This window comes from Phyllobates terribilis, unplaced genomic scaffold (assembly GCF_046119375.1).
Source record: "Phyllobates terribilis strain yellow unplaced genomic scaffold, ASM4611937v1 Scaffold_4__5_contigs__length_816908805, whole genome shotgun sequence".
Lineage (NCBI taxonomy): Eukaryota > Metazoa > Chordata > Amphibia > Anura > Dendrobatidae > Phyllobates > Phyllobates terribilis.
Genome location: NW_027362764.1, coordinates 499,329,925 through 499,347,819, shown reverse-complemented (window position 1 = coordinate 499,347,819; position 17,895 = coordinate 499,329,925). Strand labels below are relative to the sequence as shown.

At 42.8% G+C, this 17,895-nt stretch overlaps 1 protein-coding gene across 1 annotated transcript in view; it reads right to left on the bottom strand.

Moving 5' to 3' along the window:
• Nucleotides 1–17,895, bottom strand: part of JARID2 (jumonji and AT-rich interaction domain containing 2) — a 166,267-nt gene that overhangs the window by 90,161 nt on the left and 58,211 nt on the right. The window contains exon 2 of the mRNA XM_073678794.1: nucleotides 11,116–11,251. Within this exon, the coding sequence (XP_073534895.1) occupies nucleotides 11,116–11,251 (136 nt within the window). The remainder of the gene's footprint in view (nucleotides 1–11,115; nucleotides 11,252–17,895) is intronic.

Below are 17,895 nucleotides of genomic sequence, written 5' to 3'. Positions count from 1 at the left end.
CAAATACTTCAAACCCTTCCAAAACACAGGGCAACAAACCCTAATCCTTACACCTACAAAAGCTGGGAATGGGGCAAGGCCGAGTGATCCTTGGACTGGTCCTCTCACCACAGTAGTTCATGCCTAGAGTAGGACGCACAGCATTGGGTATGTTTGAAAAAGGCAAATTAATTTGACAGGTATTCAAGGAAAAAATCCAATGCTGTAAAATTTTTGCCTCTCATGCAGTTCAGTGTGCTGCAGAAGAGGGTAATCTGCTGACTATTTTGTGATTGCAATTTATTTTTACATATTTATTTAATGCACGAGGACAATAATAGACACTGAAATTTTCAGTAGTGTGTGAATGCATAGGATGCAGATTACGAGAGAATTTTCTGTGGATTTTAGCAAGGAATCTGCAACAATATTCATGCATTTATCAACATCTTTCATGTGTGAATGGGGCCAGTCCATTTGTATATATATAATTGACAAGTGCTTGTTCTGAAAAGAAATGGGCCCATGTAAATGCAGACTCCACTGAAGGGAACAACGTGAATAAAGAAATACTTTGCAAAAATGGCATCTCTGAACATACTATGGTCATTCTCATGTAATGGCTTCAATCACTGTTTGTTATTCTGAATCTAGTCACTCCTGATGGCACAATCCAGGCCATTAAGCGACTGACGATTTGCTATAACAAAATTATTTACTGGCTTGTTTACACAGGCCAACAAATTTTCAAAACACACAGAACGATCATCAAAATGATCGTTCTGTGGCCAAAGAATATCATGTTAGCGGCAAGTTATCCCGTTTACACGGGATGATGTGCTGCTGACAAAGATTTTGAACCCATCTTAAAAATCATCTTGCGCTTTGCCAACATGTTCAGATGGGCTAATAATTCGGCACGCACGTTCATAGACCTTTTAGCTCCTCTAAATGTGCAGACTGGTGACCCGATTGTATCCATATACTATACAGTAGCATGGCTTATCTTATATATGCATAACCCTATGCTGAACTCTCACAATATTTAGATGCACGTCTTTATCAGAAAAGCCAATTTAGATTCTTCAGTATAAATGGTGCCAATAAACACAACATGCTTTATAGACAGGGGGAAGCTTGTCCCTCAGTATAAACCCCATTACGTGGAGCTGTCGCAGCCACCGTAATCTGATAGCCCTATGAAACCGAGCTAATAATTGCTTTAGTCATGGCTGCTTCCCTTTGTAAAAATCTTCTAATGATATTTATGTAACACAAATATTAGAGCTCGGTGAACGCAACACGAACATTATTGAAAGGGCCATTTGGCAGAGCTTCTAATTGTAACTGCTGTCATTGGGTCTACAAAAAATGAATTTAGTATTCACAGAAGAGTAGTTACGTCCTTTATTACCTGCGTTATTTTATTAGACGACGGTACATCACAGCATTAACCAAAGGTTAGTCATTTCAGAGCGCCGCACTCCACATCACTTATTAAAATACTAAATTTACACAAAGGAAATAATAAGAACCTACAGGAAAGGATCTACATATTGTGTTCAGCTACAGTGCATAGAAAACTGCTCATTACCCAGTGTGTATCCACAAGGATGCTAGAAAAAAAACTTGTTCTATTAAAGGGGTTGTCCAAGAGGAAAAAAATAAAACATTTTAGCTGTAGATTGCTTAAAAATAAACATTGGATACTCGCCCTTCTAGTGCCCCTACGGATCCAAAGCAAGTCGCATTGGAAGCGGGGTCTGCGCCGTTCAGAAGTCCCAGAACAGCCAAGTGACTACAAGAGCACGGAGAAACATCCATCCGATGACGCGTCCTTCTAGTCACCTGACTGCTGCAGCGGTAGGAGACTTCAGAAAGTAGGGATACTGCGTATAGAGTCTGTGGACACCTGGAGACGCTAGACCCGCCTGGGCGCTGAAAGGAGATTATGAAACTGTTGATTATTTTTCATCAAGCCAAGGTTAAAAAACAGAAATACAAAAAATGCTGTTACTAGTATGACAACTCCTTTAAGATTGATTCACACACTGTATTTGTTGTGGAATCAGCACGGAGACTCAAAATGAAGTATAAGGTTAATAAAACCCAACGCTGTTTTTCAAATCCAAAAAAAAAAACCTGGGAGTCTGAACTGAAACGTAAATTGATGTGCATGCAAAATGTAAATGCATGTTCACACAAGGCCACTAGACAGAGAAAAACCAAAAACAAGCAAAATACCCAAATAACTGGAAGTAAATGGATAAATCGCACAGTGTAAAAATAATGATAAATAATAAAGGGTATTTAGTTAACATAATTTTGATCAAAATAATGTAAAAGCCATCCCACCACTTCACGGTAACCCTTATGGGACAGTCCTAACTCTAATATTAAAACCTTACAATTTGTCAAGTGACATACATATGGATAAGGGCAGAGAGACTGGACCCGTAGTAGAAGCATAGACCTAAGAGGCAGAATGAACCTTTCAGCTCAGACAAAGGGCGGCCACACCCTTAAATGCACTAAAGCACACTAAACTGCAAAGAAAAAACCTGGGAGTCTGAACTGAAAAATAAATTGATGTGCATGCAAAATGTAAATGCATGTTCACACAAGGCCACTAGACAGAGAAAAAACAAAAACAAGCAAAATGTTGTGGTTCTTCCTCTGTATAAAGCGCTGGTAAGGCCGCACTTAGAATATTGTGCACAGTTCTGGGCTCCGGTGCTCAGGAAAGACATATTGGAGCTAGAGAGGGTACAAAGGAGGGCGACTAAGGTAATAAAGGGAATGGAGGGACTAGAATACCCAGAGAGGTTGTCAAAATTAGGCCTATTTACGTTGGAAAAGAGAAGGCTTAGGGGAGACCTCATAAACATGTATAAATACATCAGGGGGCAGTACAGAGATCTCTCCCATGACCTGTTTATACCAAGGATGGAGACAAAGACGAGGGGGCACACTATGCGTCTGGAGGAAAGGAGGTTCCTGCACCAGCATAGAAGGGGATTCTTTACGGTCAGAGCCGTGAGACTCTGGAACTCTCTGGGAGAGGAAGTGGTGATGTCCAACTCACTTAATGAGTTCAAGAGAGGCCTGGACGCCTTTCTTGAGAACAATAAAATTATATCTTATGCTTAGTGATAGTTAATTAATCCAGGGATTTAATCTGACTGCCAGATTGGAGTCGGGAAGTGAATTTTTCCTCAATGATGTATATTGGCCTATACCGCATGGGTTTTTTTTTTTTTTTTGCCTTCCCCTGGATCAACGCTGCGGAATAGCTGCAGTGCACAAGAAATAGGCTGAACTGGATGAACGCTTGTCTTTTTTCAGCCTTATAAACTATGTAACTATGTAAAATACCCAAATAACTGGAAGTAAATTAGGTCTATGCTTCTACTACGGGTTCAGTCTCTCTGCCCTTATCCATATGTATGTCACTTGACAAATGGTAAGGTTTTAATATTAGAGTTAGGACTGTCCCATAAGGGTTACCGTGACGTGGTGGGATGGCTTTTACATTATTTTGATCAAAATTATGTTGTTAACTAAATACCCTTTATTATTTATCATTATTTTTGCACTGTGCAATTTATCCATTTACTTCCAGTTATTTGGGTATTTTGCTTGTTTTGTTTTTCAAATCCGCAGTATTCCCCATCTAAGACAAAAATGCATGGATATTCACCGTAGATCTCACCCACTCCAGTGAAGTCAGGTCCACGGTTCCGTTTTCTACCAAATCCTACAACAAAATCTACATTCAATTCATACGGATTTCAGTGTAAATTCTGGTGCAAATTTCTGGGCCAGATCCATAGTCTAACGTTTACTTACCTAAGAGAAGGACTTTAATCTGCCTCTCCCCACCAGCATAAAAAACTTTGACCTAGGCGCACATTCGAGCACTGTGTCCCAAGTGCAGGACACTCAGGCACATGAACATGGAGAAATATTCTTACCCATGTGTATCAAATTAGTGCAATCTCTAGACCATGAAAATGATCACCACTTAAGAAAAAAAAAAAAGTGTATGTAGGTTTTCACATGCCACCCCGCTTCTATCACCATACTCAAAGGAATCGACATTAGGGAGCAGCACAGCTGTCACTTACACTGCTTCTATCACTACCCCCTGATGACATCTTGTTTCACAGAAGCTGCAGCCAACAGGGGCAGAAGCAAAGTGCAGCCGCATTGGTCACTTGACTCAAAGCCCCCATCAGTGCCATGGATTCAAGACATCTACAGAGGGTGGAAATTAAAAACTGTAATAAGTGACTACAGCACTGAGCTGTGATTATGCCCTGTTCCAGTAGGGGTGATTGATGTTGTGGGGAGTGAGTGCAGCTCCAGCTTCGTCATAACGCATCGTTTGAGACTCTGCTCAAACAAAATGTCACTGGAAGTGAAGTAAAACAAACTCATTTAGGGATTAGTAGTATATGGAAAAGTGTAGGAGATTTTATAATAAAGCTAATTATAAAAGTGCTTAGGGTAAAAATAGATATTTATAAGGAACATTTTAGGTATCATACCACCCCTTTAACTGAGAATTCGTCAGGAAACTCAATATGACAGTCTGGCGGGGAGTTTGTAACTCTTATCTGTTTTTTTCTGAGTGCCGCTCAGGAGATTTATGCCCATAAACCATATGACAGTTGAATGTGAAGGGAAACAAAGGCTGTAAAAGCCAAACAGTGCAACATTTTAATAAAGCTCAATAGTAGGAGTCGTCCCCAGAGGTTGAATTGTAGTTCTAATGAGGACTCATGCAGGGAAAATTGACCTCCTGTTTCTACATAGAGCTTAGAAGGATTCAGCTAGTCAGTTTTTAATCATGTGATGTCATAGACCTAATGGGAAACAGAAGAATTAATTGGGTGGAAAGGCAAAATGAGCAATTGTAAATACACAGTGCTGTATAATATGATGACTGCAATATATTAAGGGGATAAAAACTTTGATGGGAGGAGTGTTTCTTTAACCCTTTGTCTCCCAACTTTACAAGGCAATTGATCTGCAGACACACTACTGACACTTTGACTTGAGGGAAGCAGCCGTCAGTATAGCGAGATTGCAGGTGGGACAAGCTATGTAGAAATTCATAGATAAACCACATCTTCTGGTTCTGCTGCTTTTTACCAGACACCGTCCCCTTTATAATGTTGGCTGAAGCAGGCTCGGGACCCAGACAAGTGCGTCTGCACTTTGTTATAGTAACCAAGGGTATGCTTTGTGGCTCCACTTTGTGATGCTATTTGCTGACAAGAGCTCCATAAATCTTTGTATGTAAATACTGGCCGAGCCCCTGAAATAATGCATACATTCCAGTGTGCTTAAATGGTAATAGGTGTTGGCAGAAGCCCTACATTGATTTATGACTTGGTGGCTCCGGGATTTATATTGAGGCGAAGGAGGAGGACAAATAACGGAGCTCTCATCTCCCTGCTGACTGCCTCCAAGGGTAATTCAGGTCAGAAGCAGGTCTACAGTGAGCTGCCAGAGACAGAAGTACGGCTTCAGATCCCAAACTTTCCTTGTTGAGGTCTTAAATTTGTGGAATAAGCAGAATATTTTGTACCTATAGATCACAATGCTGGAGCCATATTGTAGGGGGAATATTATCGGTTTACCCTCTAAACAGATGGGTTGCATGCCAACAGTGCCCATTGAGTAGCATATCACTTTGGCAAAAATAGTGCGGCTTTAACTATGTTAAAACGGTAAAGGACTCGGATAACTGAATAGAAAACTATACCGGAAGTCTAATCTGACCCAAAACTATCTGGAATGGGAATTCGATCGATCTGAACGGGAATTGCAGGGTTCAGTCATGTATATAGATGCAAGTCACAACAATTGCAGCAAGCCGGTGGGCAATTCTAATTTTCGACTATGCGTTTTTTGGGGTATGCCCTGCAAGAATGCCAAAAACGAGCAAAGATAAAAAATTGCACTAATTTGCGCCAAATAAGTATGTCAGGTCACAAAAGGCCAAATCAACAAATAGCACTAGACGACAATGCAGGGGCTTGCACGTCACACATTCAGATCACCCACAGATGCTTGGCATGAACATGGGCCACAACCTCTACATACCTCGCTCCTTAGTAAGGTCATTTCAAGGTTCTAGGCTGTAATAACACAAGATTGAAGTGTGTGTGTGTGTGTGTGTGTGTGTGGACCTGCCATGTACCTGTCACTATATAAAGTGTCACACCTATTGATCTACACCATTGTGTAAAGCTTCTCACTCATGTGTAAGAGAACCTGTCGCGAAGTGTACACCCTCTATTCTACAAGTGTGACAGCAAAGCGGAAAACCTTGGACATGCCTTTCTAAGAAACGAGGAATATGTCGCTACCTTGAAGAGCAGGTCAATCCTACATACCACTTACATCATCTTTACACAGAAACAATACCTTACTAAGAAACCAGGATTAAGACGCTACCTCGAAGAGCAGATCAATTCCTATATACCACTTACTGTACATCATCTTTTACACAGAAAGATAATAAGAATATCCTTAGGGTATGCACATAGTTCAGCACCAAAATCCAAGCAAAAAAAAGTCTACAAAACGCCCCAAAACAATTTTAAGAACGTCACTTATTAGAGTGGCAGCCATTTTTTGTAATAACGCATTGTTAATTGTAACATGGGAGCAAGTTTTTATACATGGAAGAAGTGGTTGTATAGGGCCTTGTGCCCCCTTTCGAAGAGATTGAAATGGTGTTTAACCCATGTGATTTATGTGCATAATTTTACTCATTTTCGCACAGCAGGATAAATCTTCATTTTGTTTCTGTCCAGGGTTTTGTCTATTTAATGGCCAGTGTGAACATGCTCATATGTTGCATGTATATATCAACTTATATTCCAGTTTATTTTTTTTAAGTTAAGTTTCAGGTTTCTGCACTTTGTGCAGGTTAGGGTGCGGCCTCCCTTTCTTTGAGATGGACATAACATTTATATAGTTTCCCATTTGCTGTGTATCCATTTTCGGGACCCGGCCCTGCTCTGCCCTTATTCACATCAACGTCACTTTGACACATGGTAAGGTTTTAATACTAGAGGTTAGGACCATCCTGACTGGGTACACCTTGGCGCTAGTGGGATGGCTTTTACGTTTTTTTTTTTTTTTTAAATAAAAAAACGGTCTTTACTAAGTAAAGCCTCAATTGAGCACACACCTACCAAACAGGATCAGATAAATGATGTTATTTATATGCACTATTGCTTTTATTTACCGTATTTTGCGGATTATAAGACGCACCCCAAATCTTGGGGTGAAAAATAGTAAAACATTTTTTTTTTTTTTTTTTTTTTTTTTTTTAAATAAAATGGTGCGCCTTATAATCCTTTTTACCCGGGAGGCAGCGGTGGTGGAGAGGGGTCAAAGGAGCCAGGGTGACACATACAGGAGATTGGCAGCGGAGGCAGAAGTCAGGCGATGCTGCGGGCCCCGTCCTCAGAAGAAGGGTCGCTGATTCAAGGCGGTGGTAGCGGTGCGATGCTGCGACCTCGTCCTCAGAAGTTGGAGGTTCCCTATCCCATACATAGCCCTGTGGTGGGCTTAGGGAAAATGTCCGCCGGAGCATGCGCAGATCGAGATCTCGAGAGACGAGATCTCGTCTCCAGAGATCTCAATCTGCGCATGCTCCGGCGGCCATTTTGCCGAAGCAGACCGCAGGGCTATGTACGGGATAGGGAACCTCCAACTTCTGAGGACAGGGTCGCAGCATCGCCCCGCTTCCACCGCCACTGCCTTGAATCAGCGACGCTTCTTCTGAGGACGAGGCCCGCAGCATCGTCCGACTCCTGCCACTGCCAACCTGTATCTGTGAACCTGATCCGATGTCACCACCCAGGTAAAATACCGTACCTACGCATTATAAGACACACCCCTTTTTCCTCCCAAATTTAGTGGGAGTGCGTCTTATAATCTGAAAAATAAGGTATAGCAGGGTATATGTTCATCTTTACACAGAAAAAATACCTTACTAAGAAACGAGGATTAAGATGCTACCTGGAAGAGCAGGTCAATTCCTACATACCACTTACTGTACATGATCATTTACATAGAAACAAGATGATAAAACCTATCCTTAGGGTAAGCTCATACAGCTGTTCAGCACCAAAATGCAAGCAAAAAAAGTCTACAAAAATACCGCAAAACAATTTTAAGAACTGACCGTCAGTTATTGGAGTGGCAGCCATTTTTTGTAATAACGTATTGTTAAATGGGAGCAAGTTTTTATTTATGGAAGAAGGGTTATGCACCTCTTCAGAGAGACTGGATGTTCCTGTCATGCGAAATCTAGAGTAGAAGCCCGATGCAAATCAGGCTAGAAGTGCATTAGGGGCGTGTCAAAGCACTTAAAAGCAGTAGTCTATGTACATGGACACACCCCCAGATACTTCACAGCTGATTTGCATTTGACTTCTATACTAGCTTTCTCATGATTGGCATCTCAGATCTCTACACAAAAGTATTGTTTTTTTGGGGGGAAAAGCACTTCCACAGTTATACCACGACTTTCAACATGTAAAAAAGTGCTGACAGGTTCCCCTTAAATGGAGATAATCTACATGTTGACCTGCGGCAGTTCAAACTGCAGATTCACAGCAGACATTTTCAAGGAGAGTGAAGAATAAGCAAATGTTTCTCCCCTCGCTCCCGGAACCAAGATATGCCATAAGGAGAGAATCGGAGGATTTGGCTGACCTCATTAGATATGTACGGATACCTTAAACCAACTACTAAGTCATTTGTTCTCTACATGAATATTGTAACATGTGGCCAGTTTTACTGGGTCAGGAGACCAAACGTCATTATATACAATACGTGATAGTATGTCCGTTATCATTATGTATTATGTCGCTTGGCTCACACTGCAAAATTCATTTATTCACTTACCACTTCTGTCAGAATAATAATTTTGCATACCACTTTAACAACATGGTAACTAAACACTACCTGAGACCCTGGTCACAGGATTAAAAAAAAAAAAAAAACAACAACATATGCCTAAATAAATAATTTAAAATATATATTTTTATTCCAAGTATTTAAAATATTCGATAAAATTAAAATTAGGAAACACTTTTTAGTCCACCTTGGAGTCTTCAACTTCCTATCACATATTGCAGCGTATAGTGGAAAAAAAAAAACGTTCTACTATGAAGTCCACCCACAGTGTGAGCTTCACAAGGGGACCAAGATGGCAGCAATGTGGGCTCTTAGCAAACACCCAGCTACCTGGCAGATCAACCTGTCGGTTTCCTACAATTGCGTCAAGGGGAGTCGGAGGAGGTTGGTGACTGCGCACATTGGCAATTGTACTATTTAAATTCCACTCTCAGAGCTTGACAGCGGCATTTAAATTGTAAAACTAAGCACTCCGGCCGGCCGCTGTAGTTACAGGGAGATGCCAGCTATATATCACTGCCTGGGGTGCGGTATCAGCTCCTGAGAAGTCTCCATATGTGGGGACCAAACATAAGACGTACTATCATGTCAAGTGTTTGGAAGGGGTTAAAGTACACTTCAATTATTTGTTTTGACCATCAAATTATATATAGTTCCTCAATAGATATGATCTTCCATTATCCACAATCCCAGTCTTGTTTGCCCACTTTGCTGCAGCTCCTTGATCCAATCTAATCTATGCCAGCATTATTAACACCTTGTATCCAATTTAGCTGAGAAAATATGTAATTGGTACCAACTAGTGATGAGCGAGTATGTTTCATTAACCCTTTCCGGCGAGCAGGCTCGGGTGCTCGCCGAGTATTTTGGCGTGCTCGGGGCATCATTTGTCGTCGCCGCGCCTGAAAGTGTCACGGCTGTTTGACAGCTGCGACACATGCAGAGATAGCCAGGCGTGGCGACAATGAATGAAACCCCGAGCACGGCAAAATAATCGGCGAGCACCCAAGGAAGCTCGCCAAAACAGTTGATGAGGCATACTCGCTCATCACTAGTACCAACACATCTGTGTCCTTCAACCTCATCCAATAAATTGTGTTGGTAAAAATCTCTCATTACTTCAAGGGGAAGCTGCATGCGCCTATACATTTGCAGCCACTACAGAATTACATGCAGTAAGACCAACGCCAATCCTCTTATAGAGCAGCCCTCTTTTCTAGCTCATAGAGGAGTGTCCAGAGGAGAGGAACCCTTCTTAAGTCCTTTTAGATCACTATGTAAAATTACATATGTCCCATGTCACGCCTAAAAAAAATTCAATAGGTCGGATTTCAAAGTCTTGTTTTCCCAAAAGGGGAGGATCACAAGACCCCTGATCCATATTCTGGAGAAGTAATCATGCATTTTCATTGCTCTCTCCATTCAAGTCAATGGAAGTTGCAATAATATAGAAGCCTGCCAGAATAGTTAAGCTGGAGAGAATCTGCTAGCTGATACATGTAGTGCAAGCTACGGGCAGCATGCATCAGGCACTGGCTGTATGATGTCAGCCATGTATGTTTGACTCAAACTCTGTGGCGCTTCAGAGAGAGACACACTTTAAAAGCCACCGGGAACCATGGAAGGCTAGACGGACAGGTGGGTCGACGGCGGCTTATCCCCGCCCGCTGCAAGGTCTCTCCCTATATAGGCACGCAGGGAGAGACCTGTCACTTAAAGGAGTTTTTTCCATGTCTCCTGGGCAGGGGAGGAGAAAAAAAGAGAGGATACAGACAGGACAGCAGGGGTTCACAGCTGATTCTTTTTGTGAGATAAAACATTTCCCTGCCTGATTTTAAAAAATGTTTTACCTCAAAAGAAAGAATTATTTGTGATCCCCTGCTGTAATGTCTGTAGACTTTTCTCCTCCCCTGCCCAGGAGATATGGTATGATCAGACCATGTTCCTGTACGGTCAGACACAGCCATTACACAGTACACAGCAGGGGAACATTTATAAGATTATCTCAGCTCAGGAACATTTTATTTACACACATCCAATTATGGAAGTATTATGACTGAGATCATGCAGCCAGTGCCTGATACACGCTGCCCATGGATTAGGCAGTATGTATGAGTTGTCAGGTTCCCTAGCTTGGAAGGATCAACTGGGGCATAAGGAAGATGTGTGACATCATTTTTGACTCACCTTTTGGAGTTTTGAAGCTCCCATTAATACAGTCATCACTTTGCCTTTTCTGTGCAGTCTTGAACTCTTTGAGAGACAGATATAGCACCTTACGCACCACCCTTTCTTCAGACCACGGGATACCATCACTATCATCCTATAAAAACACAAAAACACACCTCTTTTATACACATAGAAAATACAAAACTAGTCAACTGGTATTAAAAGCATATTTAGCTCTACAAGAACCTATAGTTATCTTTAGACAATGATTAAGGTCCATTTCCAGATCTTTTTTTTACATTTTGAATTGACAATCCTTGAAATTCTATCACTTGATTGTGCGACAGATGACCAATACGGACCTATTACAGGCAAATACTTACAAAACCTGAATTACACGCTGTGGGGAGTTTTTTTGCATTTATTTTTATACCCAATTAACCTTTGTATAGTCACCTAAACAGCTACTAGGAGAGTCACAGTGATCACATTATATAACAACATACTCATTGTTATCACTTAACCTTGGGATCTAACCCCGACTCCAGATTCTGGCTGGCATCCAAGCTCTGCGTTACGTCTCCACTCCTCGAGTGGCCTCTGACATTAGAGCCCTCTCAATCAGCAGAGGAAAATTGCACAAATAATTGCAGTCAGCACACAGATGACCAGCTGGAAATGATTCTGTAGGTATGTATGCTTCTAGCAATGAGCCTACAACCCTCCCAGGACATGAAAAATAGTCGCACACGTGCTTAAAAAGTATACATGCAACCTTTGTTTGAGTTTATTATGAAGAAATCGACCCTCCCCAATATAAGGTATTAGGGTGTCAAATCCAAGCTGTTCTATGTTGAACATTTTTCCTTTCTTAATTATATTTAGGAAACACGCAGTACTAAGCTATGCCTAAAAAGGGTCGCCTAGATATTTTAAAGTCAATATTAAACTCTTATGTAACCTATTTTTTTCAGGAGTTCTGCCATGTTTATAATTAATTGTTATGTAAGCTTATTAGTTTCATCTCAAAGGGAACCTGTCAGGACGATTTTACTTCTGAAACTGGTGGTACAGCAATGCAAGTTCTGGGCACTCGAAGAGCATAAACTCTCCCCCTATGAACGTCTAGACTAATCTGCATCTGAATTGTAAGCATGATTTTTCAGCCCTGGCAAAATCACAATGCTACAAAAAAGGTTCCCCATCATCAGAAAATGACCTATTTTTAAATTAGGTTTCTGGGTTTACATATATTTTTCCTGTAAAAAAAATATATATTTGTTTGGACCGTGTTAGCCAGTAGATTAAAAAAAATAATCAAAATTTAGAGTCCTCAGTAGTTGATACCTATTAGTGGCAAACTGAAAATACATTTGCATTGTTTTTTTTACAGGATGCCTCTGTATGAAATCGTTTGATGTGTCATTACTAGTGTTGAGCGATACCTTCCGATATCAGGAAATATCGGATCGGATTGGATCGGGCCGATACCCAAAAAGTATCGGATATCGCCGATTCCGATACCGGAAACCAATGCAAGTCAATGGGACACAAATATCGGAATGAAAATAAACCCTTTCTTTCCTTGTAGGTTAATTCTACATGAAGGAAAACAACTAACAATAATGTAGAATGTATTGGGGAAGGTGGTTGCCCAAATTCGATGGGAACAGTGCTCACAGTGAAACATGAAAAGCCAGCAATTCAGCAGCGGCATACACCGGTACCCGACAATTTATAACAGAAAGAATAGAGCTTCACACATAGATTAGATACATAGAAACATGTCAGTCACATATATAATAAGTACAGTGACAGTGTTGCTTACTGTACTTGTCATTTAGTGTAAAGGATTTATTTAAAAAAATAATAGTGTTTTCATGCACCGTCTCTTTAAAAAAGCCGGCCGGCAATTCAGCATCTGTACCCGACAATTTACAACAGAAATAATAGAGCATCACACATAGATTAGATAGATAGAAACATGTCAGTCACATATATATGAAGTACAGCGACAGTGTTGATTACTGTACTTGTCTTTTAGTGTTAAAATAAAGGATTTATTAAAAAAAAAATTGGCGTGAGGTTCCCCGTAATTTTAGTCTCTAGCGGAGGTTAAGCAGACGGCTGGGGCAGATGTTTGAAGCCTGGGAAGGGGGTAATACCCACGGAGCTTCCCAGGCTACTAATATCAGCCCCCAGCTGAATACCTAGCCTTTACTACCTATTAAAATGGGGGACCCCCCCAAAAAAATGACGTGGGGTCCCCCCTATTTTAATAGCTAGCAAAGGCTAGGCAGACAGCTGGGGGCTGATATTAATAGCCCAGGAAGGGTGACATGAATATTGGCCCCCTCCCAGGCTAGAAACACCAGCCGTCAGCCGCCCCAGAAATGGCGCATCCATAGGATGCGCCAATTCAGGCACTTAGCCTCGCTCTTCCCACTGCCCTGTAGCGGTGGCAGTGGGGTAATAGGGCTGGGGTTGATGTCAGCTTATAATGCCAGCTGACATCAAGCCCAGGTTAGTAATGGAGAGACGTCTATAAGACACCCCCATTACTAACCCCATAGTCAAAGTTAAAAAAAAACACAAACACCCAGAATAAAGTCCTTTAATTGAAATAAACACACAATTCTTTATTGTTCTAAATTAAACCATACTTACCGTCACACCCATTCCAGCTGAAGCCAACGATCTCCTGCAATAAAAGAAAAATAATAAAGCAACATCATCCTTACCTTCCCATGGTTCCCAGGACAGCTTCAGCTCTGCTACATCGAGATGACAGGCTGGACCGCAGCAGAACGCTGCCATCCAGCCTGTCATCCCGCGGACACTGAGAAGCGCAGGCATGCTTGCACTCTTCAGTGTCAGGCTGTGACGGCATCCAGATGAGCCGAGTCTCTCACGCTCACCGCATGCGCAGGAGAATTCTCCCACGCTGTCAGTGACGTGCATGAGGTGAGCTGAGTTCATTGTCGGCTCATCTGGATGCCGTCACAGCCAGACACTGAGGAGCGCAAGCATGCCTGCGCTTCTCAGTGTCTGCGGGATGACAGGCTGGATGGCAGCTTTCTGCTGCGATCCAGCCTGTCATCTCGATGTAGCAGAGCTGAAGCTGTCCTGGGAACCATGGGAAGGTAAGGATGATGTTGCTTTATTATTTTACTTTTATTGCAGGAGATCGTTGGCTTCAGCTGGAATGGGCGTGACTGTAAGTATGGTTTAATTTAGAACATTAAAGAATTGTGTGTTTATTTCAATTAAAGGACTTTATTCTGGGTGTTGTGTTTTTTTTAAATACTTTACTAGAAATTCATGGCAGTCATGTCTAATATTGGCGTGACCCCATGAATTTCGGGCTTAGGGCCAGCGGATAATACAAAGCTGGCCCTAACCCCTTTATTACCCAGTGAGCCACCGCACCAGGGCCTTGGATGAGTTGTATACAGCGCCAGAAGATGGCGCTTCTATGAACGCGCCATTTTCTGGGGTGGCTACGGACTGCAGCTCGCAGCAGGGGGGACCCACAAAGCTTGGGCCTCCCTGCGCTGTGGATTCCAGCCCCCAGCTGCTTAGTTGTAGCTGGCTGGACACAAAAAAAGGGCGAAGCCCCACGTATTTTTTTTTTTTTTTTACTTATTTCATGAAATTCATGAAATAATAAGAAAAAAAGGGCTTCCCTATATTGTTGTGTCCGGCCAGGTACAATTAGGCAGCTGGGAGTTGGGGGCAGCCCGTTCCGGGATGCTGTACCTGGCTGGCATACAAAAATATGGCAAAGCCCAAATCAAAATTTTTGGGAAAAAATAAATAATAATTTAGGGACTGCATCTTTAACTCCTCAAGTGTCATTTAGTGTTAAAATAAAGGATTTATTAAAAAAAAAATTGGCGTGGGATCCCCCATAATTTTAGTCTCTAGCGGAAGTTAAGCAGACGGCTGGGGCAGATGTTTGAAGCCTGGGAAGGGGGTAATACCCACGGAGCTTCCCAGGCTACTAATATCAGCCCCCAGCTGAATACCTAGCCTTTACCAGCTATTAAAATGGGGGACCCCCCCCCAAAGAAATGACGTGGGGTCCCCCCTATTTTAATAGCTAGCAAAGGCTAGGCAGACAGCTGGGGGCTGATATTAATAGCCCAGGAAGGGTGCCATGAATATTGGCCCCCTCCCAGGCTAGAAACACCAGCCGTCAGCCACCCCAGAAATGACGCATCCATAGGATGCGCCAATTCTGGCACTTAGCCTCGCTCTTCCACGCTGCCCTGGTGCGGTGGCAGGGGGTAATAGGGTTGGGGTTCATGTCAGCGCCAGCTGCCATGAAGCCCAAGTTAGTAATGATGGGCGTCTATAAGACACCCCCATTACTAACCTACAAAGTGTTAAAAAGAAAAAACACACTACACCCAGAAAAAAATAATTTATTTGAAATAAAACACACCATTTTATTTAATTCTTAGTTTACTAAAAAAAATAGTTACCTGTCCACGTTCCTGCGCTGATCTCCCATGCACAGCTGTCACATCTGGAGATGGTGAAAGCTGTGCATGGCTGCTGTAAGCTCACGCTGCCGGGAACACGTCCGCTCCCGGCAGCGGGAGCCACTGACTGAGGTCACCGGAGTGCATTCAGACAGCGCAGCTCCGGAGACCTCCTTTACGGCACTGCTGTATCGTGGGAATTTCTCACAGTACAGCAGGGCCGTAAAGGAGCTAACCGGAGCAGCGCTGCCTGAACTCCGGCGAACCCGCTCATGCAATGACGGGGCTGCTTTAAAGCCCCATCATTCTAGCGGCGGCAGCGGTTCAGAGCGGTCACATTCTATGTGGCTGCTCTAAACTGGAGATCTTCGTGGGACACTCGTGGACTACTACGGAGGGGTAAGGAAAAGGTTGTGGTTTATTATTTTACATTTTATTACAGGAGATCGATGGCTTCGGGGAATTAGGTGTCTAGGTGAGTATAGGTGTAGTTTTTTATTTTTTACTTTATTTTAGGTGGCGATCGGCGGGGACAGGTAATGTATAAACTAATTTATTTTAGGTAACCACTGGCCACCAATGACATGTATTTAAAATTTATTGGGGACACAGTAGGGCAATTTAAATAGCAGGATCAGGCTGATGGGAACTACTGCTCCCATCGAGCTGATCCTGCTGGCACGAGTGGACGGGGGACAGACATAGGCCGATGGGAGTAGTAGTGTCACATCGACCTATGTCTGCCTGCACGCAAACACCCGCAGACATCGCACAGACACCGCGCACACCCGCACAGACACCCCGCACACACTCGCAGACATCGCACAGACACTAATCATGACCGGGCTGATGGTCTGGGAGGTGACGCTGACCTGTGCGGCCGTGGGAAAGTTCATGTGAGTTCATGCAGTGAAGCATGAACTCACATGAACCCTCTGAGGGCACCGCGGCTACTTCAAATAAACAGCTGATCGGCATCACCTGATACTTCAGCTGTTCATTTGAAATAACCGGCGGGAAAGCGCAGCACAGAACGGGAAAGCCAGCAGTGAAGTCTTTTCACTGCCGGCTTCCCCGCCCGGGTCCTTCGCTCCCCGCTCCTTGGTGCTGCGCTCCCCGCACGGTCCTAACTTAAGATCAGGATGGGGGGAGCGGAGGATCGGGGTGGGAGGCTGCGGGGAAGCAGTATGGGGCTGTGTGATTGTTTAAAAGCCGGCGGCTTTTTACCGCCCGCCGGCTTTTAAACAAGCAGGAGAATTCTCTCATGCTGGGATGGCATTCTGATGACAGGCTGGATCGCAGCTGAGCGCTGCCATCCAGCTTGTCATCCTTCAGAGACACTGCAGAGCGCAGGCATTATGGGAACTTCCGATTCCGGTATTCGATATTGGAAAAGTATCGGAATTAAGTATCGGAATTCCGATACAGCGAATATCGACCGATACCCGATATTTCAGTATCGGAATGCTCAACACTAGTCATTACATATGGAACGTAAAAAAAAAAACACATCAAAAATACAAAGAAAAAACAACATTTTGGCCTCAGTTTTCCCTTATACACAGGGAGTAGGAAGTATTATCCAGCAGAAATTCACACTTCCTACTGGCCCTAAACGTTTCCAGTTCTAGGCTCCATCATCTACACCAGTGTTTCCCAAACCCCATCCTCACAGCCCCCACAGATCTTGATTTCAGCATTTCCTTAGTATTGCACAGGTGATGGAAGTATCACATCAAGGCATCAGGAATTCTCTCACCTGTGCAATACTATAAAAATCCTGAGAACCTGACCTGTGGGGGCCATGAGGACTGGACTTTGGGAAACACTGATGTATACCAAGTCTTCAGCCTTTTGACAAACATAATTTGTATAAAGCCGATCAGCAGCCCTAGTTAAACCTGTACCCTTCCCTGATACACAGAGCTAAGGCTTTATCCAGTTATGTACACCACCCCAAAACATGAAGCCATTTATGCCAAGAGCAAGATTAGAAAAAATGGATCTTTTGCTGCGGTATTTGCAAAAGTTCTTTATTGCACTACGCATTTCAGTGCTGAACCGAAGCTAGGGTAACACCCACTTAAGATTCAAAGTAAAAAAAAAAAAAAAAAAAAAGGAGGCTGGAGAAACTTTCTCCGTCCTCTTTATTTCAACTTGAATCTTAACCCCTCAGTGGGTGTTACCCTTGCTTTCTTGGCGCCCATTTTAGAATATATAGGTCTCAGTGTACATGTCACTTGCTGGGTTTTTTCACTCGAGAACGAAACCGAAACGCATAGTGAAATATAGAACATTTGTGAATACTGCA